Genomic DNA, 25010 nt, shown 5'->3' on the forward strand with positions numbered 1-25010 from the left:
TCTTTTGCATCAGAATGTGGGTAGTGAAAAATAGCTTCCATGGCACCATTAAATGGATTCTTAGCACTACTGTGTTTATCACTGTTTATTGTCCTTGAGTTTGTGACATCTCGGTGTGAGGGCTGTTTAAGGATGTAATTTTGAGCTTTCAGAGCATGAGATCAGTGAATGAAGTCCCCTGTGCAACTTCCCATTCCATTAATCTAATTCTGTGTTGTAGGAAGGCCATCTTAATCTCTAGGATTGAGAGGTGAGATTGCTATTTCCTTACGAATGAACTATGAAGCAACACACACAGTGTGCATTTGCTTTCTACTCCTCCTTTGATAGAAGGACTTGAAGAGGATCTCAGACTTTGTTCTGCTTGTCTGTCCTTCATATTGGGAATCAATATCTGCTCATTTCCTTCTTTGTTAGCAGTTTCTGGCAAGCTCCTTGGAGGAGGATGTTACTGATGTCACACAAGGCTATAACCTCAGCTTCAGCTCCCCATGCTCCAAAATGAGGTGGGGAAGGAATGCTGATTCTCAGACTGGAAACTGACAGCCTAAGACTACTGTTTGTGGTCTAAGAATCAGCTTTCTCTCTTGTCTTCCCACCCCTGCTCTATGTCAATAATCTGGTCCTCCAATGATCTTTCCGGAGCCCTTTAAGAAAGAAGGGAGAATCTGATGTTTCAAATATGGAAACTGTTCTAGGGTGGGGGGAGAGGGCTTGCATCTGTCTTTGAACATAATAAAGGAGACTTTAGGCTTCATTGTTCACCTTTAAGCGATGCCCAGGCCTTTGGACCTTGGTGCTTAGAGATCTCTTGGCTTGAATTCATCTTCTCTTGGTTTTGTTTTTGGGGACTTTTAAAGTATTCAGAGAGGTCTGCATGAGCAGTGAAATGAAAATGCCAGCAAAAATTTTTATGACAGATCCTTGCATGGAAGCAGGTTATTCTACACTATCTGTCCTTGTGTTCTCCATTTACTTTTAACATCAGATGTTAACCTTTAAGGAAGTGGCATATTCTTTCTCTTCCAGCATATCTTTTGGTAGAAGAGATTTGCCCTGCGCCTCTCAGGTCACCGATTAAGATGAGTGGCCTATTGTAGTAGTTCCTGAGCATTGCCAAATTAATAGCCCAGAGAATCTTGTTAATTATCTTTTCATTGAAGAGTGGACATGTTTTCTAACAGCTACTGAAATAATAAATCTATAATTTTTTTAGAATCTTGTTGCCTTTTTCTCCCATTCCTCCTCTAAAGGGTGACAGATTTGAACTTTCAGCTTTCTTTATTCCCCACCCCCTTCCTTCCTGAGGTGCATGACATGAGATAAGAACTATGCAATGTTGCCTTCTCACTTTCCCCGTCTTGAAGTTTGACTCTTACTGCAAGCATGTAAACTGGAGAACTCTAAGTGGAAAAGGTGCAGCAGAGGTTTCAAGACTAGCCTTACAGTGCAAAGGATGTGAAGTTTGCTTTGATGATAATGAAGGGAAATGGACACAAATATAGTCAGCTGGCCATAGTCCTGCTTTCCATGCACTGCAGCCAATCCACTTCTGATATTCTGCTGCTGCCAGTAGCCTGGTAAACTCGAGTTTTCCTATCTAAAATATCTTTTATATGTATGTTGTCGTTGTTCCATAGAAAGGAGCTACAGTTTTTATTTAAACTTTGAAACTGCAAGATGCAGATTCCGTCATTTAGCGTAAGTGATCTTGCCTAACAAGACTGTTAGTGCTCTTTGTGGATGCTTCAGACTAGATAAAAATCTTTAGTATTCCTGAGTGTGTGAAATACTGCCAGGGAGGGAGAGCAGGGCTTTAGTTTCAATTGAGTGAGTTCAAGGGCAGTGAGGATGAAATTCAGCAGAATTTACTTTGACAAATGAAAGAATATGTCGTGGAAAGCTGGGGGAGAGTCTCTGAGGAGAAGAAGAATGATGTTCTCTTCTTATTTCTCAGCTCAACAATGAAACAGCCCCAGGAAGGTCTTGGGCCCATAGTCAGACTTGGAACCAAGGATGAACTGGGAAACTGACTCTTGCTTCTGCAGTTTCTTGTAGGAGACTTGTGTGTGTTTCCCCTGACTGAAGCAAATGATCCTGGTTTGCTGTTTTGCTTTAAGTCTGATGATGCTGAATCCCACGCAATGGGCCAGGCTGGGAAATCCCTGTGTACTAACTGCAGGATGCAGGAGTTGGGGGATTTTTCTTTGTTTTTCCTCTTTTTTTTTCCTGTGACCCACAGTCACAACCTGGGCCATATTCATATAGAACTGTAAACTGGCTTGCAGCTGATTCCAGGCTGTGCTATTGCAGCTGCTGGCTTGAGCCAGAGGTGAGGGGTATGGAGTGGGGCGAATGGGTATGGCACTAATGGCAAATGCAGAGGGGCAGTGTTCAGGAGGAGCTGACAGGGAACCAAGATAGTCATGGTTTGGAGGTGTGGGGCAAATCAGAGGAAAAGCACTGTGCCTAGCTTCTTGGAATGAGGGGCTGGGAGGTGGCTCTGTAGGAGAAAGCAGACTGGTGCTTGGAAAGGACAGAGAGAGGCCAAGTGTTCTTTTATCCACACTGAATTTTCTGGACATAAAAATTAGTGTTTCCCGTGTGCACAAAAGCTTGTCCCTCCTCCATTGTTCGCTATCCTATGTATCCCTCATGCAGGAGAGGAAACCCTGTTTTGAGTTGCTATGATCTATGAGAGGAGGAGGCGTGGGGTCCTTCCTCTGGGCTTTATATGCTAACCCAACTTAAACTTGGCACTCATTTAAAATCAGGGAAATTCCCAAACAAAGCTTGTTTTAATAAGTTAATGTTGAAAGTGTGTTCCAGTGGACTCCTCCCAAAATAAATCTTGACCAAAATTTGACACTGTTAGAAAAACCAGAAAATTAAAAATTCTGGAACTTAACTGATTCACACCTCACTCTCACACTGCCCGTTTTACACCACCCAACCATCTTTAACTGTCCCTCTAAAACTAGTGAAGTTTGTGCAAAGGTCAAAATGACAAATAAAATCCTGTTTCTTATTCAGACTCCATTTCTATGGTAGTATAGCAGAGACACAGTGCAACACTACTCGCTACAAAACTTGCATTTGTTAGTTGCTACATATTATTGTTAATGGAGTTAAAAATACAAACTTGCAAGCTATACCCACAATTATATAACCCTTCAACACCATAGAGTCAGCCTATCTTATGACGCCACAGATCAGTCGTGTTTCCACTCTGTTCCACCAATACATCACACTGAGAAAATGTACGGAACTTGGATGTAACAATGTACCTGAGACTCTACACTTTGAAATATTTACTATCCACTGAATAAACAACATAGACCTAGCAGCCAAAGAAAACAACTTACATTTATTGGTGTAAATCAGGTAAGATAGTAAGTGATGACAGAACGATGGAGAAGATATGACAGAGGATCCCTTAAATGTTAACTTCCCAGACTGTTCAAAGGTGTAGGGTTTTTATAAAGAGGGTGTAATTTTTGGGTAGTAGCTGGACTCTAAAGCACACTTTCAACTTTAACTCCTGTGTTGGAAAAAATCCCCCCAAACCTTCTTATTTGGGAGTAAATATTACGAGGTAACTTTTGGTCTCAAGCCCTGCCTAAATTTTGCAAATGCTTTCCATGATTGCCAGCACTGGTTCAGGTCCTCCCCTCTGCAGTTCTGAGAGCTCTTGTGTAAATGGACTGCTGCCAGTGTTTTCAGCACAGTGTTGTTAGACCTGCTGTGAACAAGATCAGGTGATGGTTTACAAACTCTGGTGATCTGTTAACAAAGTTGGGAGCCCCAGTGTAAACTGTTGTGGAGATGAACTGATGGTAGCTACAGCCAGGGCCGGCTCTGGCTTTTTTGCCGCCCCAGGCAAAAAAGCCTCTGCCCCCCCCCTCTCCCTCCCCGCAGGGCGGGGGGAGGGCACTGGTGGGGAGGGCGGCCGGAGCCCTGGGAGGAGGGTGGCGAGCCCCGGCGGGGGCTCCACTCTCCCCCCGGCGGCCGGGGGGAGGGCACCAGGGGGAGGGCGGCGAGCCCAGCCGTGGCCCCGCTCTCCCCGGCGGCCGGAGCGCCGCGCCGCCCCCCCTCCAGGTGCCGCCCCAAGCACAAGCTTGGTGGGCTGGTGCCTGGAGCCGGCCCTGGCTACAGCAAGACCTTTTGGAAAATTTCTCTAGTATAGACACAGCTTGTGTGTGACTTTGAATTGGCTGGCCAGGTAGGAACCGGTCACCTTAGGATGCTTTCCAAATTTCTTGCATCATGGATAAATGCAGACTGTGGAGGGAAGCGCCTACATAGGACTTGCCAGACTGCGTCAGATCCATGGTCCATCTAGTCTAGTATCATGTCTCGAACAGTCACCAGCACCATGTACTTCAAAGGAAGGTGCAAGAAACCATGCAGTAGGTAGGTGTGGGATAATATGTTCCCCTTGAATGTCCATCCTAAACCCTAATAATTAGAAACTGGTTTAAATCCCAAAGCAGGAGGTTTGATATCAATTCCCACACTTTTTCTTTTTTATTGTTATTCTCAGATGATATCTTTATAAATGTCCAGTCCTTTTTTGAGTCTTGATAAGCTTTTGTCTTCAACAATATCCTGGGACAGTGGGTTCCACAGTAGATGTGTGAAAAGATAGTTTCTGTTGTCCATTTTGAGTTTGGCACCTTTCAATTTGTTTGAATGTTCCCTTGCTCTAGTGTTGAGAGCTTCTTGGTTAGGAAGCTTGGTCTCCCTGTGAATGTAATGGAAACAGTGGAGCAGGGAGGTCTGAAATGGATTTCTTCATTAGTTGGAGGGCAGGAGCTACAAGGAAGAGCCATGTGCTCTGGTATTAGACACCTAGTGTGGGTAGTGGTAGGGGTCCCTCTGATATCTGTAGTGATGAATTTTGACTGTTCTAACCCTAGTTTTTCCTCTTCTGGCAGAGGCAGAGTCTCACTTGTGGCTGTTCTTGGCATGGCAGCTTTTTGGGAAATCTGAATTAGTGTGCTCATAGCAAGTCTTGAGGCACATCAGACATGCTGAGGTCTTCTAGGTCTTGTACACATTACAGATTGTTGCTGTGTTTGAATGTGGTGGTGAAAAATTGAGTTAGCTGACACATTTTTCCTGGACTATCCTGTCAGCTAATTTAATTCTTCAAAGCCCTATTCAGACAATCACTGTGTGTCATGTAGACCAGGTTCTATAGGTGGCCAAGTAAAAGGAATTCCAAAGGATCAGTGCCTTGCTTTCAGCAGGAGTGTAGCAATGACCTTGGAAGGCCATTGGAGAATCTAGCAGCACACGTCCTTGAAAGTTGCTAATGTTTATACTGGTCACTGTTATGCAAAAGTTTCCCTTCTACTCCCCTATTTTTCATGCTTACAAATTTAGGAAAATTCTTATTGTGTTCCTAAATTTTGCATGTTGATCTCTACCTAAAAGTGGCCTTTTCATAAATTGGAGCAAAATTCTTTCAGTTGATCTTGAAAAATTCCTTTTTCCTGTATTAAGAAAATCTAGCCACTTTTTTAAAGAGAGCTATATGAAAAATGGCTGAAGATTTAAACTTGGCATAGGGACAGTCCTCCTTGAGAAGTAGTGCCTGTACTACACATAAAATACCTTAGTTTTGATTGAATAAAATAGTTTGAAAATTGCCTGCTAAGCCTTCACAAGAGAAAATTAAATTTCCATATGCACACTCAGGAAACATGGATTGTTCGCAAGTTCACAGCTAGTGCTTATGGTGCGGCTTGTGAAGTCTGCACAGATTGGAAATTTTGCTAGTCTAGTAGCTCTTATTAAAAGAATTTACAAGCTCTGTAAGCTTAAAATTAAAGGGAAAGAAGTGTGTTAATGCAACGTTAACAATACATAATTGACTGCTGCATTCACTGATGTGATCCGAATATTCCAACATTACTCAGCTGTGTTGCATTTAAGTACTATTTTCTCTTTCTCTCTTGTGAAATATCTAGGTTCCTAGAAGTACAGACTATGAAAACATACTGTATGTGTAATATGGCCAAGTTACCTTTTGAATTTCCTGATGTTTTATTATCTTAACTGTGGTATAGTGTGAATACCATTTTTTGTAATATTTCAAATTCAATATAAAACATAATAGATATGTGTTTGATTCACAGAACTGTTGGTTGACCCTCCCAAGCACCCTCTTCTGTGTCCTTTTCTCTCTTGTCTCCATTCACCTCTGTTGCAGTTAGGCCTTTCCAGATGCAGCCAAATTTTCCAAAAGTGGCCACTGATTTTAGGGGTCTCAGTTGTTGCAAGTCCAGTGTCGGGTACCTGAGGCCAGATTTTCAGGGGTGCTTAGCACCTGTAGCTCCCATTGACTTCAATTGAAATATTGTGCTAGAACAGCATGTTATGGGACACACAAACCGAAAACCAGACAGGTGAAGGGGATCACCATACAGGCTTTGTCCACCATGCTAAATAATTGCATTCCGATGGCCTCTCTTTGAAGTTGAGAGAGTTGATTGAGTTAATCAAGTTGGTCTCTCCCCTCACCCCCATGCACCAACAGCAAACTTCCTGAGTTAGCAGGGACTGCTCTGTCAGGGAGACAAATGCCTTGCCCCTCTGCTGTACACTGCTCCTCTGAGATTAAGACAGTTCCTGCTGACACCTTACATGGGACTGTAGCTGTTTGGATCACCAGAATGAGGGCCATTGCCATTTAGTCCGAGTAACAATCCCCCTTCACTCTAGACAGTATCTTCTTTGTCTTCTGTTTGGAATTGGTTTTCATGTGGAGATAATCTGGGGTAATATACAGCATCTGGCATTAATGTTTGTGGAAGCATGTCAGAGTTCTCATTTGTAATGATTTTCACTTGCAGTATGCAAGTCTACTGTAGGGAAGGCATCATGAGACTCTGTCCAGCCTGCCGTAGCAAGCTGTAACTGTTTAATCACCATCATTTGTTTCTACACTGGGGGGAAGTTTGTGAAAATTTCTCACCATTGCTACCACCAATGGTAGCAACATTGGGAGCTAGGGTAAGCAGGGCTCCGGGGCCCATTGCATTAAGCGCAGCATTCAGAGCAGATTAGCATGACAATACTTAAAATGCCAGTGACTGTTGGTGCACAGTTTGCATGAGCATGCTTATTGATATCACTGATCTGACTCCACTCGGGGTATCAGTTGTAGGACCCTATAGGAAAGTGTTCTGGTGTAGACAAGGCCCTTTTTGCTGGTTGGGTTCTAGTAACTTCTCCTTGACTTGGGTCTCAGAACATGTCTACACTACAAACTGTCGTTGACACAAAGTACACCTCTACCCCAATATAACGCGACCCGATATAACACAAATTTGGATATAACGTAGTAAAGCAGTGCTCCGGGGGGGCGGGGCTGCGCACTCCGGCGGATCAAAGCAAGTTCGATATAACACGGTTTCACCTATAACGCGGTAAGATTTTTTTGGCTCCAGAGGACAGCGTTATATCGGGGTAGAGGTGTACATTCTTGTACAATGACCACAGTTTGTGTATTGCTCGTGCGAATGCATGCTTGGCTGCTTGCATCTGCACTGTATATACTCACCAGGAGTCTTATGTTGCATGTCGCCGTCTGGGGTGTAATGCCTTTTGGGAACTTTTTGCAATGTGTATGGGGTAGAAATGAGTCGCGTAAGACCTTTGGGAGCTAGGAGTCAAGTTACCAGCATGCAACTTTCTCCATCGCATAATGCCATTCATAGCCTATAGTTGTGCCTTTTTAAAAAAAATCCTACCAACCCGCATGGCACTTTCGGTGTCTGCCCGCTCTGACAGAAGCATGGAGCCCACAGAGCTCTGTGCTATTCTCATGAATGTTGCAAATACAGGAGGCACAATTCTCCTGTAGTTACAGACCCACAGGAAGTACTGCAGCAACGGGGGACATGAGGATTTCTTCAAGGACCGTTTGCTAAGGGATGTAGCGAATAACAGTTCAGGATTGTTGGTGGGGTTCAAAGAGCAGCTGCAGACAGCTGAGCACCACTTCTGGGCCCAAGAAATGAGCACTGGGTGGAATCGCATCATAATACAGGTTTGGGAAGACGAGCAGCGGCTGCAGAATTTTTGGATACAAAAGGCCACAGTGCTGGATCTGTGTGCTGAGCTGTGCCCAGACCCCCAGCACAGAGACACCAAAATGAGAGCTGCATTGACAGTGGAGAAGAGTGGTGATTTCACTCTGGAAACTTGCAATGCTGAACTGCTACCAGTGAGTGGGAAATCATTTTGAAGTTGGAAAATCCACAGTGGGGACCATTGTCAGTTAAGAGTGTAGGGCCATTAACCATCTCCTGCTACTCAGGACTGTGACTTTTCGCAATGTGCGGGACATGGTGGATGGCTAGGCAGTGAGGGGTTCCCAAACTGTGGTGGGGCAAAAGACCACACGTGTCCCTATTTTAGCACAAGTCCACCTTGCAACAGAGACGTCAACAGAAACGGTTCCTTTTCTGTGGTTAAGCAAGCATTGGTCAGTCACCGGGAACGCTTCACCAATGCCAGTGTAGGCTGGTCTGTGAAGGTGCATGATGCTTGCATCTTTAAGAACACAGGACTGCTCAGAAAGCTGCCAGCAGGGCCTTTCTTTCCCGACTGGCAGCTTACCATTGGCAATTTTGAAATGCCAGTAGTGATTCTGCGGGACCCAGCCTGTTCTTTGCTCCCCTGTCTCATGAACCTTACGCTGACCACCTCAAGACCACTAAGGAAAGACTCAGCAGGTGCAGAATGACTGTTGAATATGCTTGTGGTGGATTGAAGGGACGCTGGTGGTGTTTACTCACTAGATTAGATCTCACTGAGAAAAATATCTCAATGGTTATAGTTGGCTGTTGTGTCTTGCATAAGATCTGTGAGGCAAAGGGGAGGGGAAGCTGTCATGAGTGGCTGTCTGCTGACTTTGAACAGACAGACATAGGGGCCATCACAAGAGCTGGGCATGGAGCTAGTGAGGGTTGCTTTGAAAGTGCTGCAGTAGGGTGCTATTCTGGAGTGTTCTCTAGCCTCGAGCTGTGGGTGCTGCTAGGAATTGGGTGGTGCCTGCTGTCTATTTATAAATAGGACTGGCTGTTTGCCAGGATGTGCGTGCACTGTGATCCTGTACATTTACAAGTACTGTGTGCTTGTGGTGTGAAGTACGCATGTGGTGTGAAGTAATAAAAATAATCTCATTCTCAAAAAACAGAAATTTATTGAATTGCACCAACAGCACAGGAAAAATCAATGTGCAAAAAGCATGTGAGGCAATACAAACGTTAATTGTAAATTAATGGAATGGAACTTGAAGATTGGAATGGCAGCAAACATTTCTGCGCATTTGAATGCACAAATGTAGTCGATTGTGACTACATATACACCAGGCGTGGGTCTCTCCGGTTAGAGTATCTGAAGTTGTGGTTTCCCTTGCTGTCCCCCGGCATGGAGTAGCAGGGATAAGGATGTGGCCCAGGATTCCATATGGTATGTAGGGAGCTGGAGCTGGAGTTCTGGGATTTTTGGACTGGTAGCTCACCAGGATCTGCAGCGTTTGGGTTTGCTGCCTGAGAAGACCGATTACACCTTCGTGCATTTCCCTCTCCTTTTCCTGCTGGGACTCTCGGGCCTTTCTCCTGTCCACTCTTGCTGTCTGCCACGTTGGCCCTCCAGGCCCTTTTTATCACAGTCTGATGCAGCACTGGCTTGCAGGATCTTGCTGAACATGTCCTTCCTGGTCCTCTTCTTTCTCCTCCTTGTCAGGGTCAGGCGTTCTGTGGGAGTGGAGGGGGCAGCCCGCAAAGCCTCCATGCCAGAATCTGCTGATAACAATAGTCAGATGTGCCATAGGATTTAGAGCCACTACGGGAAGAGAGAGATTCAAAACTCTCTTCCCTTATTCCCATAAACACTTTTAATAAGACATGCTTATTGACACTTCAGCTATAGAGTGCCTGGGCACAGCTCCACTCTCCAGCCCTAGGCATGGTGAGTATGGCCCATCCAGGGCAAGATGGCAGGTCGGGGGGGAAGGAATTTCAGTTGCATGAAACAATAAAATTTCAGTCCTTATTCTAAGGGTGGGAGCATGGAGCAGTGGCACTGAGTACTGGTCCTGTTTTCCACAAGCAGTGGAGGTTTTAGCTGGTATCTCACTGCAGAGCGTAACAGAGGGAGCGGCTGCTACTGGCATCCTGAAGCCACCTGGGTCTGTATGCTATTAGCCAGTTTACTGCAATGGTGCCAGCTGAACTCATCACAGAGTGGTGCGGGAAAGCATCCTACCACAGAGGAAGAAATAAGGCAGCCATCCCTAGAAACCTTCGGCAGAGGATTGCAGAGCATCTCTGTGAAAGTTTTATTGAGGGACATCCCTATGTACATAAAACCAAACTGCCCTGCCTGGCTCACCCTACCTCCCCCCCCCCCCCCCCCCCCAACAGGGGAATGAAAAGCAGATGCCAATTCTACCTGTTTGTTTGTTGTGCCACTAACTCTTCTCGTCTGAGTAGAACAATGAAAAGTTGATACCTTTGTCTTGACTTGGGGATGGGCCGGGCGCCATCTTTAAATTTAAACATTGTAAGGAAAAATACATCCCCATGCTTACCTGAGGTTCCTTCCCCTTCAGCAGGCTCATCCATGTTTGGCTGGCAGGACTGGCTAGACTGGGGTGGAGTCTCAGGCAGGTCCTGCCTCATGACATGGCTAGGCTCCTCCTCAGCTGCATCTCCCCTGACTCCTCTCTTCCTCCTTGCTGTTCATGACAGGGGGCTCTGTCTTGGGCTCCTCTGAGGTATCCATTGTGGTCTGTGGCGCACTACTGGGGCCTCTGCCAAGTATGGCATGCAGCTCATTGCAGAAGCGGCAGGTCTGTGGCTCAGCATCAGATCAACTGTTGGCCTCCCTGGCCTTGTGGTGCACCTGGCAAAGTTCCTTTGCTTTCACACAGCACTGCTGCCAGTTCCTGCCATACCCCTTTGCCTGCAAACCCCTGTGCCTCTCTTTGCAGGTATCCACAGTTCTGTGTCTGGTCCATAGCTGTGCTTGCACAGCCTCTTCTCCCCATAGGTGCAGGAGTTGCAATGCCTCCCGTGTACTCCAGTCAGGAGTGGCTCTGGCGCATGGAGCCAGCATGGTTGGTTGGGCAGTTGCATAGAGCAAGGGGAGCTGCTAGGTGTACTTGCCAAGGTGGGCTATCAGGAAAAAGCATTTCAGAAATATGCAGGGGGCTTTAAGGGTGGTGGCTTTTGGTCTCTGACCCCTGGTCAGTGGAGTTTACAATTGTGACCAGGGTGATCACTGTTTCAGGGAATGGGGAATTGTGGGATAGCTGATGGAGGACTGTTAGGGTCAACATAGTTCATGCAGTGTCATCAACCTCAATAGTTCAACCATGGCTCAACACCGGGAGGTGGTCTTACTGTGTCACTGTAACGGGGTGCTGATGTCAGCTGGAGACTAATTTAAAGGTAGACACATGCACAAATAAGTTGACACAAGGTGACTTGCATCAACCTAACTTTGGCATGTAGACCAGGCCTTAGAACCATCTATAAGTTGTTAGAGAGCTCAGGGGGAAGCTTGACTTCTCACAGAAATACTCACCGGTTGCAGGGGAACCCTGCTGACCCCCAGCATGTGCAAACACAGTTGCAGCTAAGAGTTTGATCCCAGTATGGACAGGGTCTAAACTGTGCTGGAAATTCCTCTCCTGTGAACAAGCTATTTGGGCAGTACTGTATTCAATAACTGGGGGCTGTGAGGGGAGTTTGAATACAAATTCCAAAGACTGAGTACAGTAGCAGTTCCATTTTCTGCTGTTGAAGGAGGGGAGGTGGGATCTCAAACTTAGTGTAGTGGTCTCGCTTTAGCACAAAGTAATTCACTAGGATCAGTCAAATGTGGCGTTGGGCTCTTCAAACAAGTAGCTGATTTACTTGGCTTTATAATACAGTTAATTGCTATACCTTAAAATATTACTATGTATTGACAATACTTTGTGTTTTGTTTAAAAACATTGTGTTCCTTAGGCAACTTGTTGCAGCGATGGAATGTTCCCTTAAAACTACAGATGAGCAGACAAATGGCTAGCTCTGGTGCACCTGGGGGCAAAGGCGATAGTTCTGTTTTTGTCCTTATTGTGGGCTTATCAACGTTAGGAGCAGGTGCATATGTAAGTAGAAAGGCGGTTCATGAAAGAAGCTGCAACACAGCTCCTGTTAAATGATTACTTTCTCTTGCCTCCTTTGCCTCTTACCTCTGCTGTTCTTTCCTGCTTTGGAAAACTTTCTAGGAATCTAATGTCCAAACTGGAACTGGCTGCAAATTAACCAATATTTTCTCTTGTCATTTCAGTTACCTTTTATCTTTACTAGAAAAACATTATTTTCTATATCCTGTGATTAACCACAGCTCTGTCTGTTATCTTGTATGTGATAATTAGAACATAGTTCTGATGGTTTATCCTTTGAGCAACAAACTTAATCAGGCCATTGCTTGCCAAATTTCTTTTTTCATTTCTAAGTTTAAGTTCTGTATTTGTCCCAATCTGATATTTATAGACCTCTTTTAACCTCCCTTTATGTAATGGAAAAAGAGCAAAATGGTTCAGCCAGGCTGAGGTGGTAAATCAGGTTCTAAGGCAGAGTGAATTCAAGACACAAATAGCATTTGGTAATGGAGAAGTTCCATTTTAAGGAATATGAATCTACCCTTTTGAAGTTCTGTTTCTTACAGAGAAGCATTGTGTATGTTTTTATCTACAGTTGATAGTCTTGATTTAAAACATCAAACACAAGTATTCCAAATACTTAGTGTGGCTATTGCCCTGATTTTACCTTAATGAAACTCTTCACATAGATGGGGAGCCTGGGAAATAGAACTTTTGTTTGTTTGTTACATTTGGGGGAGAAATGTGGTTTACCTATTCCTTTGGCTCTCAGGTGTGCTCTGCCACCCTCCTCCCCAATTCAGAGATGCCAGCTCCAACTGCCTGGCAAATGTGATCTGACCTCTGTCATGGATCTGCAGCCAGGAAGTAGAACACCTAAGTGGGGAAAGGTCAGAAATAATTCTCCCCATCAAATTTTAGAATAAATAAGTCTGCCACTCAGGAGCTTCCTGAATGTGAAAAGCTTCCTTGGGGAGCAGAACCACATGTTAAATTGTGTGCTCCTCTAGGAGGACTTATTTAGCAAGGAAATACTGTGGAAAAGTTGTTAGAACAAAGGGCTGGGAACAGTAAGACCCATGTTCTAATGTGGAAAAACCATGGACAAGCGTGTGGCCTGGGGGGTAAGCTGCTTGCCTGCCTAGTCTCCTTTCCTGCTGGAAAACTTCAGTAAAAATCAGAATCCAACTATAAAGTGAGCCCGGTGTGTGAACTCATCTTCCTTGAGACATACACATGCCCATCTCCTTCCCCAGCTGCACACAGGAAAGCAGACATTGCATCAGAGCGGAGCCTTTCTGGTTAGAAGATGTTATGTCCACTTTGAAATGAATATGCCCATAAGAAAGGGAAGAGGCTTTCATAGTATTTAAGTCCTGAAACGATAAATATGTATTAGCCACACTTCTTTTGACCAACAAGGTAACTGAAAACGAATCCTGCTTTGCCAAGAGCTGTGTGATGAAGTGTCCTCATTAATATTCAGTACTCTTTCCTTCTCTTTTCTTTCATTGCCTGTCTTCACCTACAGTTTTGCAGTGTCATCATCTAAGACCCCCATCTAGATCTCTAACGTCTACAGGTGTTCCTGGGAAAGATGGCAACAACCTAGTGTACTACTTAATTGTAGGAGGAACAGTCACTGGGGCAGGAGCTTATGTAAGATGCTTGAACTAAATGCATTTTAGTGGGCGGGTGGGTGGGGGATACCCTGGCATGATTTAAATCTTTGTGCCTGTCATATGTCTAATATCAAGTTAGTCATATAATAACTTAACTAAATCCTATGATAAGTGTCCTCTCTGGGGTTTTATTTAAAGGGACATTGTCAAATAGTATACAACTCCAAATTTGATCTGTCCACACAATTCAAGTCTCTGATGGGGAAACTTCCTGCTGAGTTTAATTTTTTGACACTGAATATCTAAAGTCAAAATAGCCAGAGCTTGTGTAGGACTGACTGTGTCTTTTGCTTTTCTTCATAGCCAGCAGGGAAGCAAAGTTAATTAACAAGTCACATTACCAGATTTATGCTGACATCATTGAGCTGGTGTACAAATAAATAGGCTTAGCAAAATTTGATTTTCATTTTTTATAATTTTGACCAATAATATACATTTTTATTTTTAAGTATTTTTTCCCCAATTTTTGTCATTTCAGATTTTCAGTTGTGCAAAATTATGGGGTGCCCAGACAATATTTTTTTTAATGATAGATATTGATATTCAAAAATTAAAACTTTATATATGTTAAAACACAAGTTGTCAACATTACATCAAAGTATACAAAGTAAATATCCTTAAATCAGACTCATAGTTCTCAAGCAGCATTTGTCTTTGCCTATCTGTATATTTCAGTTATCTATGGAAATACTTTTTCTTTGGTTGCCTGTATGGTGAAATTGATGTTTACCAACATTTACTGATGATCTAATCCTTCCAAGCTTACAAATAAGGAAGTAACCCACTAACTTCAAGCTCCATTAGAAAAAGGGGGGCAATTCATTTACCTACCTTTGTAATTATGCTACAGAAGGAGCATTAAATAAAGCACTTCTGTCAAATAGCTAAGAGAGTAGCTTTGTTTTTTTATTATAAGTACTTAGCAGTGTCCCTTTGGAAAACCTATCCAGAGGTAGTGCCTGAAGTGGTTCGATCTAATATGTGCACCTATATGTATCTGCTTTCCTAAATGGTCAGATTTTGATTTGTTGTATGCTTCCTTTTTAACTCATTTCTCAACTTCACACTATTCTACCTCTCTCTAAAACACAGAGGTAGGTTTACAAACCTTGGGTTTGTACAGTTGATTACAAGTAACAGTTTGAAATGTTTTATGCTAATTCTTCTTAAACAGTATTTCTATTATGCTTGAAGTTTTGCTTCTATCCCAGAGATATGCTTTTGTCTGCCTCTGCTTTTTATTCATGTTCTGCATTAAGGTTGAAATAATTTGGATTTCATTTGAGACTTTACCTTACTTTGCTTCACTATGCAAAGCTTAATCTTGGAGATAAGTAAAGTTTGAACTGTCTAGGCAGTAGGAGAGATGCCAAAACATCAAGAGGATTGTTAACTTCCGTTTAAACAGAGTTTGGATCACATAATATTTTGCTAAAAAACTGTTAAATGTCTTCAGTGTCATTTGTTTTTTGCCGTTGCAGCTTTAGTTGCCCTGATAGGCACACTGCACGTTGAAAAGATCCAAGTTTGTATGCAATTTTAATGCCCTCTGAGAAGGGTCCAAACCGTGGTGTCTAATTATTGTATGTTAAATTTTAGCAGTTGCTTTTCCTTAGAGCATTACTAGAGATGCAGTGCATGTGGGATTTACGTAATCACACAAGGCTAGGCAATACCTTCAGACAGTTAATTTGCTTCCCTTTTATTTATTAGCTATCTGGTGGGGAGTGGGTGGGTGTGGGAGGAATACCTTGCTATGATCCACTTCCAGAATGTCCCTTTCTCTTCCACTTCCCATGCACATGAGAGTTTTTGAAAACTGGTTTTGGAATATATCCTCCATATATGTTCTCTGAATAAGTGTCTCCCAGAATACAGTCTGTGCTCACCTATCCTTTTACTCAGGTCTCCACATATTCCAGGCTGCCTTCTTAGGAAATCCCTGTGAGGAAAGGTGTTCAGCTGAAAGAGGTTCCAGGTGTTTAGTATCAAGTTCCTGACAAAAATCCATGTTCCCTTGCATGGATGTGCTGACACTGACATCTTAGCAGCAGACCCTGGAAGTGTCTGAGAGACATTTAAAAGATCTCATGTGGATTCTTTTCTAAGCCAAGACAGTTAAGTTATTTCAGAGCCTCCAAGGCCTTTGTCTAGACTAGGATTTAAACTTGCTAACCTCATGCCTTTAAGTGCTAGCCTACACAAGGCTCAATTCCCTACAAGTTTTCCTTGTCTTGGGACTCAAGTAGTTCCTTGGAGCTCTGCTTTTTCTGGAAGATTTTGTCTTTCCTCCAAGAACTATAAAAATACTTTTCTCCCTCCTTGAGACTCACAATGACTCCCAAGTGCTAACTGACAGGGACCATTGCACATTCCAAGCCAGTCATGCTGCCAGGTCTTCACCCAATGTTTTCTCCTAAATGAGACATACTCTATTTTTGCCTTGTTAAGACCATGAATCAAGGATTTAGCTCTGTCGAAGTTGGGCATCTTTGCTGCTTCAACCAGTATTCTTTAATCACAGTATCATTCCTTTTGTAGAAGATCAAACTCTCAGTACCTATGCTTTTTTGTGGTGCTAATTTTTACAGGTAGTAAGCCACTAGACGGATTTAGATGACTTGGGTCTCTAGCGTTAAATGTGTAGGCGTTACAGTATTTGGGGACGGCGTGAATATTTCACTCCTCCTCTGAAGACAGTGAATTTTTTTGTTTCATTGTGTTCTTCCATCTCTAACTGAGCAGTGTCTCTCCACAAGCAAGGAAAAAACCATCATCACCTTGTTGTCCTCTTCCTTCACCCCATTGGCCTAGAGTACATGTTGCAGTTCTCCAGCCAGAATTTCTCCTCTTTCTCTTTCCAAATAGAGAACAAAAATGAGGGGGTTACAAGGCAGTTGTCTCCTGGCATCTCCCAACTCTGTTCCATGCTCAAGGGTCTTCTCCATCATAGATATGAATGGTCCTACTCAGCAGTCGTTGCCATCTTCCCCAGTTAGACTCTGGCTTGCTTCTTTAGAGCCCTATCCAGCTAGTCCAGGCTCTGCTGTGCTCTTCTGCTGTGCACTTGGGAGCTGCTTTGCTTTCTGTCTGCTTTTTCTTGCTGCAGCTTTGTGTACATCCTGTCTTCCTTCTCTGCTCCAGAATAGCTTTCTGCAGACCCAGTCACTTGTCCTGCCATGGCCTACCCTTGCAAAGAGCCTAGAGGTAGTCTGTATTGATGTCAAGAATTATAACGTTCAAAAACCAGTCGGAGAACACTTCAACCTCGCTGGTCACTCAATTACAGATCTCAAAGTCGCAATACTCCAACAAAAAAAAATTCAAAACAGACTCCAATGAGAAACTGCAGAATTGGAATTAATTTGCAAACTAGACACCATTAAATTAGGCTTGAATAAAGACTGGGAGTGGATGGGTCATTATACAAAGTAAAACTGTTTTTCCATGCTATTTTTTTCCTCCCTACTGTTACTCACACCTTCTTGTCAATGGTTGGAAATGGGCCATACTGATTATCACTACAAAAGTTTTTTTTCTTCTGCTGATAATAGCTCACCTAACAGCTCACCTTAATTAATTACCCTTGTTACAGTTGGTATGGCAACACCCATTTTTTCATGTTCTCTGTGTATATATATTTTCCTACTGTATCTTCCACTGCATGCATCTGATGAAGTGGGTTTTAGCCCACGAAAGCTTATGCTCAAATAAATTTGCTAGTCTCTAAGGTGCCACAAGTACTCCTAGTTCTTTTTGTATTGGTTCTGTTGCCTTTGTGGCAAGGCCCATACAATACAGTCCATCTTGGAACAAATCTTCAGCCCGACTCCCAGACATCTGCAGAAATCCTCAGTCCATGATCAGGAATGTACCCAGACAGTGGAGATGCTTCATCTCATGAATAGAACAGTGGAAAAATCTGAGATTCCTCAGCTACATGCATGATTTTGTAGACTTACCTACACACGCATGTGTTCTCTTTTAACAATGAGCTGCATTTTGCTTCATTTGTTTAATTGATGGCTCTTCTGAGTGAGCAGAGTGGACAAAAGCCTATCAATGAGTTGAAGCACAATGTTAAATTGATGCAGTGATATGCACATGGTAGATGCGTAACTGCCATCCACTTTTCTCCTCTCCAGGTGTACAAGACGCTGAAAGAAGACAAAGAGAGATTCAATGACCGCATCGAAGCAATGGCTATGAAATCCCAAGACGTGAAGTCCACCTCTGGTGGGTAATAGCCTATCATAGCTACGAGCTATATCCCAGTTTTTAGAGTCTCAGAAGAAAGGGTTTTTCTTAAAAGTGATCATGATCACTTGGGACATCTAAAACTAGACTGGACAAAACACTCTTCAAAGCCCAAGGTAGCACTACGCTAGGGCAGGAGAGCACTTGTCACCCGTTGGTGTGTAAGCCTTTGGTACACTCAGCCTTGTGCCTTCAAGCATGCACAGTGGCGCTAGCCATCCAAATGGCTCTCTGTAAAAGGGCAAGAGGAAAACATAGGGAAGTTTCTAAACACCTTTTCTTGGCCATCTGGTAGCACTGTTTAAAAAAAAAAAGCTTAACCATATTTCAAGTTTCCTGGAATTTGTAGATCATCCCTTTCCATCACTTTGTGAACCCAGCAACACTTTGTGGTCCAAGAGCCACTTCCAACTCACTTTCCATTTCAGAAACTATATTTGCACAATTACATTTCCCAGTTTAATTTTTATACTGTCAAGTGTCTCAAACTGCTGCTGAAATGGCAGCTTGACACAAAGGCCCCTGCACATCTTTTAGAGCATCACTTCTCAAAACTGTGGTCCGTAGACTTCTTCTGGGCCAAAGAATGAAACCTCTTGAGAACTGGCCAATGAGGACTGTGGGTCCTGGGCAGTGAGAGGTAGGTTCATGAGAGGTGCTCTCTTATGAAGCCAATAGGAAGAAAAAGTTGAAGATTCACTGCGTTTTGGAGCATTTGTAGATTAAAGCCAGAAGATACCATTAGATCATCTAGTCACACAGGTCAGCGAATTTCACCAGTTACCCTGGTATTGAGACCAATAACTTGGACCACAGCAGATCTAAGCCAGAGCTGGGGTTGGGGGAGAGAACTCTCTAGGTTAAATGTTGGAACAGCTTTCTAATGACAGAGGTTGTTACTAGAAGCTCTACCACCTTCATTGAGGGGAGCTTGCTGATCCTGAGGAATCCAGAGATTAACTCTGAATTGTGGCTTCCCAAGTGCATTCTTGTTAGTTTGCAGCTTGCTGAATTAAGTCTAGTATCTTGTCTCTTCCAGAAGTGGGTGCTGCCTCCCAGGCCACAACAGGTGAGAAGGAATCCAGGAATCGCCCTGGTAACTCTGAACTCGGTTTTATTTCTGTATGCAGGATAGTCAAATGTTCCTTAAAACAGGGTTTGAATGTGTGTAGGAGAAACACATTCCTATGAGCTGGTCTCCATCTCAATATATGAGTAAAAGAAAACATCCCCCAGGATTTTTTCCTGGTGGTTTCAAGTATTCCATGTATTTGGATTACTTGCAAGCTGTGCACTAAATGCAAGAGCGAAATTTTGATCCTGCCTTTAAGTGATTCTGGTTTTAAAATGTAAAGATTTCCTACATCAGAGTTTTAAACAAAGCAACCACTTGGAATTTGGCATTTTTCAAACATGTCTCTATGTTAAGTGCTAGGATATTACCAGGATCAAGTGCTGCTTTAGTGGCCTCATCTCCCTGGTGTTTGAGCATTTTGCAGGCTGTGTGACTTACACAGATGTTGCAGTACTTCACTTGCCCAGCATTAACCAGTTGTTTGATCCTGTGGGGTTCAAAGATATTGAATCTTTGATGCTTTGTCTGGAATAAACTACTATCCTGAGCTATAAGGAGAATGTCTCAGTCTTACCTGAAGCTTTTAAAGTTGCATGTTGAGTGCCAACAATAAGCTTTGTGGGTCCTTGAATATGCTGCAGCCGCTTCACCCAGCTATGTGAATTTAAGCAGAGCTTTTTTTAATGTAGGTGTTATAAATATAACAGGAGCCTTGATGAACATTTGAATAGCAGTCTGCAGCTAAGTGCAGTAGCAATGCTCAAATGAGTAAGCAACTCCATTTGATGCCTAGTAACAGGATGTCCCAATGGGGTTATAGTTCAGCCTCATTATGCAGGTTCCTTTAACTAACTCTCTCTTTTTTTTTTTTTTTAAACAGCAGAGCAGGGGTTGACAACAGCTGAGCAGGCAGGTGAGTGAGCACAAGCCCGACAATAGAAGCTATCTTATTGGATTCTTTTGTTCTGTCCAGAATCCTCTGCTGTGCCTTAGATGTGTTGGCTCTGCAGGGTAACAGGGGTAAAAACTTGATTTAGTCACTAAACTTAGCAGGCCTGACTGGCACGTACAGGGAGCTAGGTATGCGGAGTTAAGAAGCAGTTTTTCCATAAAAAGAACAGGAGTACTTGTGGCACCTTAGAGACTAACAAATTTATTAGAGCATAAGCTTTCGTGGGCTACAACCCACTTCTTCGGATGCTCTTCTGATGCTAACTACACATCGAGTCCTTCATTGTTTCAGGCTGTTCCTTGGTGAGGGTAGCGTCTCCCAGAATGTCATGTGGGATTTGAGAAGCAGCCCTCTGGGTGAGGAGATGGGAAAGAGCAGCCTTTAGTGAATATCTAAGGTATAGCAGCCCACCAAAGAGAGTTACCAGTATTTGAAATGCAAAAGGATGTCATGATTCTTTCAAGGGTGAATGTTATCCCTTTGCTGTTTGGGGGCAGGCAGTGTTCCTGGTGGAGCTTTGTTGCTGTTTTCACAGCAGGCTGTCTGATCTGTTGCTTTGCAGCTCCAGAGACAGATCCGAGTGCTCGCCCTGAATGTCCATCCCATGCTCCTTTTCTGCTAATTGGTGGAGGCACTGCTGCTTTTGCTGCTGCTCGATCCATTCGGGCTCGTGATCCTGGGGCTAGGGTAAGGGATGTGCACAGCTCTGCTCTAGAGTGGGGCATGTCTAAAGCCAGATGACATGCTCCCTTTAGAGCTTGTACATTTCATTCTGCCATTCTCAACTTGTAAACATAGTTGAGGTTGTTAATGATTTCCCACGTTAAAGGTGCTGATTGTTTCTGAAGATCCTGACTTGCCATATATGCGTCCTCCTCTTTCCAAAGAACTGTGGTTTTCAGAGGATCCGAATGTCACAGAGACTCTGCGATTCAAACAGTGGAATGGCAAAGAGAGAAGGTATGTGCCATCTGCATGCAGTGATTAATGGGAATTGAATTAATTGCTTAATGTCATTTTGAGTGACCAAACTATGCTCACCTGGGAGTCACTGGCAGCCTGCTTAGGTGCGTGAAGACCTCCGGGCTTAAAATTGAGCAGATTTCCATGCACTTATCTTCACTATGGATGGACAGCCTATTGAGAATACATATCCCACCATGCATTGTGGCTAGACTGCTCAAGGAGCACTGTATGCTGGTACACGTAGTTTCCAAGAGTTACATCTTCGTACTGAAGATAACAGCTGCAAGCTGCACTGTTGAGCTGCGTAGTTCACTATGTACACTGACTGCATCGAGTCCCTGGCTTTAAATGCTGAGATTGTGCACAGACTTGTCAATTGGAAGCACCAAGCAACAAACTATAAACCTAGGATGTTGCAGTGCTGGAGACCATTATGGTTACGTGCCTGTGCAGCGCATGAGTGTGTCTTACTGTTGCCCTACAGCCTGTATCTTTCTCTGTCTTCAGGGAAAATACTGAACACTTTGGAGCTGGACTGTATAACCTCCAAGAAATGAACATAGAGAACTTGATGCAATTATGTGGTGCAAAGCTAACCTCCGTGCAATTTTGACTAGACCTGTATGGCTTCCTCCATTGCAGAGCATTGCTGTACTAGTGCTTGGTTTTGAACAGTATAGACATCCTAGTTTCATGAAACAAAATCCTTTCTGGAATTTGCAGGGGAAGCGTGTTAACATATCAGAGGTTGTTTTTCTCTTTGTAAAATCCTGTATGCGTTTCGATGTGTGGGTGCTCTTCCAGTCATTGAGTAGCTGCTAATGTGGGAAAACCAGCGATACTGTATACATTGGAACACTTTTTTCTCTACAGTATATATTTTCAGCCGCCTTCTTTCTACGTTCCTGCTCGTGATCTGCCTTATATAGAGAATGGTGGAGTGGCCGTCCTCAGCAGCAAGAAGGTTGGTACAGCATTAATCAGTGTTACAACACCATACATTTACACAGTGCTTTACAAACAGCAGAGCTTACAGCCTAAGAGTCTGTCTACACTGCATTTTAAAACCCGCAGCAGCAAGTCTGAGCCCAGGTTGACAGGTGCAGGCTCGTGGTACGCACTAAAAACAGCTGTGCAGACATTTGGGCTGGAGCTCCAGTTCTGAAGCATGGCAGTGGGGTGTTACTGAGGCTGCCAAGCACCACCTGACCCTGAGCTGGTGTGCGTAGTTAGCTTTAGGAGCCTCCTTGCAAGTCTCGTGGTTGGAGTGAGTAGGGAGCCTGGCCTCTTCCTGTGAACCTGGCTGGCCATTCCTTCCCTCGTACACCTGGTAGCTGAGCCCAGACGGCCTTTGGTTTCAGTGAGCCTGTCTGTCCCTGGAATCATAGCAGTTGCCTGATCTGCATTCCCCTGAGAGTCACCGATCATGGAGAGGGACAAGCCTAGGGAAGGTTCAGTCTGAGCTTCGAGCTACGGCCAAGTTAAAACCTCTTGTTAGTTCTGAAGCCGTGCTCCCTCCCTGGCTCCCTTTCTCCAGAAAAGTTGCTCTCTGCATTGTGCCTTGCAGGTGGTGCATATGGATGTTCGAGGCAATGTGGTGAAACTTGATGATGGAACCCAGATATCCTATGATAAATGTTTAATTGCCACAGGTAAGTTCCATGGTGTGTCGTCTTCCCCTGACATGTTAATTCTTGGGCTGCCAGTAATGTCACACACCATGTTGGGGAGGTTCTTTGTTCTCTGGGACGGTAATACAGAACCCTTCAGCTGATGGGGACTTGAACCGAGCAACCTTGTCTAGGACAGTTACATGGACAAGGATGTGCCTGATGGGAATCTGTCTGGTCCAGTGCAGTCCAGCTCATCCCATGGAAACCATGGGATGTCTCCGTTCTCCGCTGACTGTGCCACAGGACAGCAGAGGAGGCATGCTAAGCCATGCCCAGCACGCTGAGAAGAGACTCTCGAGAAGATATGGGGAAGGAGGTTCTTGTTTGAAATCTGACATGAGGCTGAGTGCCAAGCAAGGCTCAAGGTCCTGCCTACCTGAGGAGTGAGGGGGAGGATCTAACTCCGATCCCCTCTGTAGTGTAGTGGGGCATTGCTGCTATAGCCTATGATTCTTAGTCCAGGCTGCCAAACTCATCTGATGGAGAGGGCTGGATTCCCTTTTTAATCATGGTCAGTGGGCCAGGGTGTGACATTAGGACACAGTTCATGGCAGATCAACCATGATTGTGCAACCCCCCACCCCTCATGGTAAGTGTAGAATACTGACCTTAACGTGGTAACTAAACTGTTTGTTGTTACCTTACCTATTATTTGTTCAGTACCTTGCCATCTTTAGTGTTACTTAGTGGGAAAATCATCTGTTTGCCCTGTGTTCTCTTCTTTCCCAATCCTCCTTCCTGAGTTTCTCTACCTCTTTCCTGGTTTTCCTTCTTTTTTCTCCCCCTTCAATTTCCTCCCTGAACCTGTTCCACTCCCTTCCGCTAAAATGGGTAGCACTGAAATGGCTAAATGTTGACATTCAGGGTGCCATTGTAAAGGTTTAGAGTTAGATAGACCCATCTACAGATGATGTATGTATTATATTGGTTACTTAAGAATTCTCAGTTATCACTCTGAGGTTTGACAGGTTCTTGTCCCAAAATCAGCCCCAGTATTATTAAAATTACTGTTCAGGGGGGAGCCCCGATGTGCACAGCTCCAACACTCACACTTTAGGAGCCCCTCTATGTTTACAGTAGTTTGTTAATACATTTAGCAAAGTCCCAAACTCTCTAACCCAGCAAGGTAGGTAGAGATAATACAGAATGTTCATCTGAACATCCACAGACTCACACCTTCCCTTGCAGAACAACCTGAAATGTTAGCCATTATCTTCCTCATCACCATCACCTTCCTCACCATCTCCAGTGGCCATCATCCTGGCACCTCCCATCTCTTTCTCACCCCGCACATAGGATGGGCTACAACTTGTATAATATGGTATGCTGATGCCACTCTGTGTAATGCATATTCAGTAGGGGTTTCTCCCCTCTTCCTTGTTTGTATTTCCTCACCCTACTGATGTTGGGGTGCCCTTCTCCTATAGGTTAGTATATTAATGATCTCATTATCATATATGTCAGTTCGTTGTCATGGCACTTTTGTGGTCAGACATCTGCAGATGTTCCCATCCTCTACAGCTGGTGTTAGCTCATGTTCCTGTGGTTGGCTGGTGTCATTATGGACAAACTTCCCCCTGACACACTCTGTTCCCAGTTCCCCAAAACTTAGGGGTGACCATTAGGCCATTGACCTGTGCCAAACTTCATAGGCCTCAAACCTTACGCTAACTGCTGAAGCCGATGTTTTACAGGGGACAGGTCTGTAGGTTCCTTGTGTTACTGCTGAATAAAATAAATACCACAGCTAGCTCTTTGGCAGAGGTCCCCAAACTTTTTACCTCACACCACCCCTTACCTGTGTCCACCCCCCACCTTGTGGTGACGTGGCTCCGGGACGGAGGAATACATACGGGGTAAGAGGGTCGAGGCTGGGGCTACATCTGGGGGCAGGGACGGGGCCAGGAGTGGAGCCCTGGATGTGGGGCTAGGGTCAGGAGCGGAGCCGGTGGGTGGCACTTCCTCCATGCCCCCCCCCAGGTGGTGTGCCGCACAGTTTGGGGACCTCTGCTCTATGGGCTACAGGTAACATCCCAATGAGATTAATGGAGGGCAAGGGAGTCCATCCCTCTGAATACTTGTTTCAGGCTGTCTGCAGACTCAGGCAGACATCCCTGTATTGGTTACACTTGAGGCACATTTAGAAAAGTTTCTTCACAAACAGAAGGGCTGAAAACTTATGACCCTCCCCCCCCCCACCCCAAGATTCTGCATGTTCTGAATGTCCTGAAGG

At 44.2% G+C, this 25010-nt stretch overlaps 1 protein-coding gene across 5 annotated transcripts in view; it reads left to right on the forward strand.

The window, feature by feature from the left end:
* Positions 1–25010, forward strand: part of AIFM1 (apoptosis inducing factor mitochondria associated 1) — a 37905-nt gene that overhangs the window by 1110 nt on the left and 11785 nt on the right. Inside the window, exons 1-9 of one of the 5 annotated variants that reach the window (XM_024197284.1) lie at positions 12090–12175; positions 13704–13831; positions 18000–18090; positions 19151–19180; positions 20067–20099; positions 20701–20825; positions 20968–21098; positions 21978–22068; positions 22672–22756. In XM_024197284.1, the coding sequence (XP_024053052.1) occupies positions 18054–18090; positions 19151–19180; positions 20067–20099; positions 20701–20825; positions 20968–21098; positions 21978–22068; positions 22672–22756 (532 nt within the window). In that variant the 5' untranslated portion in view covers positions 12090–12175; positions 13704–13831; positions 18000–18053. Of the gene's footprint in view, positions 1–12032; positions 12176–13703; positions 13832–17999; positions 18091–19150; positions 19181–20066; positions 20100–20700; positions 20826–20967; positions 21099–21977; positions 22069–22671; positions 22757–25010 lie in introns of those variants that run through there. The other 4 variants (XM_024197259.1, XM_024197267.1, XM_024197275.1 and 1 more) reach the window with 4 other exon arrangements.

The sequence above is a fragment of the Terrapene carolina genome, unplaced genomic scaffold, assembly GCF_002925995.2.
Source record: "Terrapene carolina triunguis isolate 2854851 unplaced genomic scaffold, T_m_triunguis-2.0 Scaffold137, whole genome shotgun sequence".
Classification (NCBI taxonomy): Eukaryota; Metazoa; Chordata; order Testudines; family Emydidae; genus Terrapene; species Terrapene triunguis.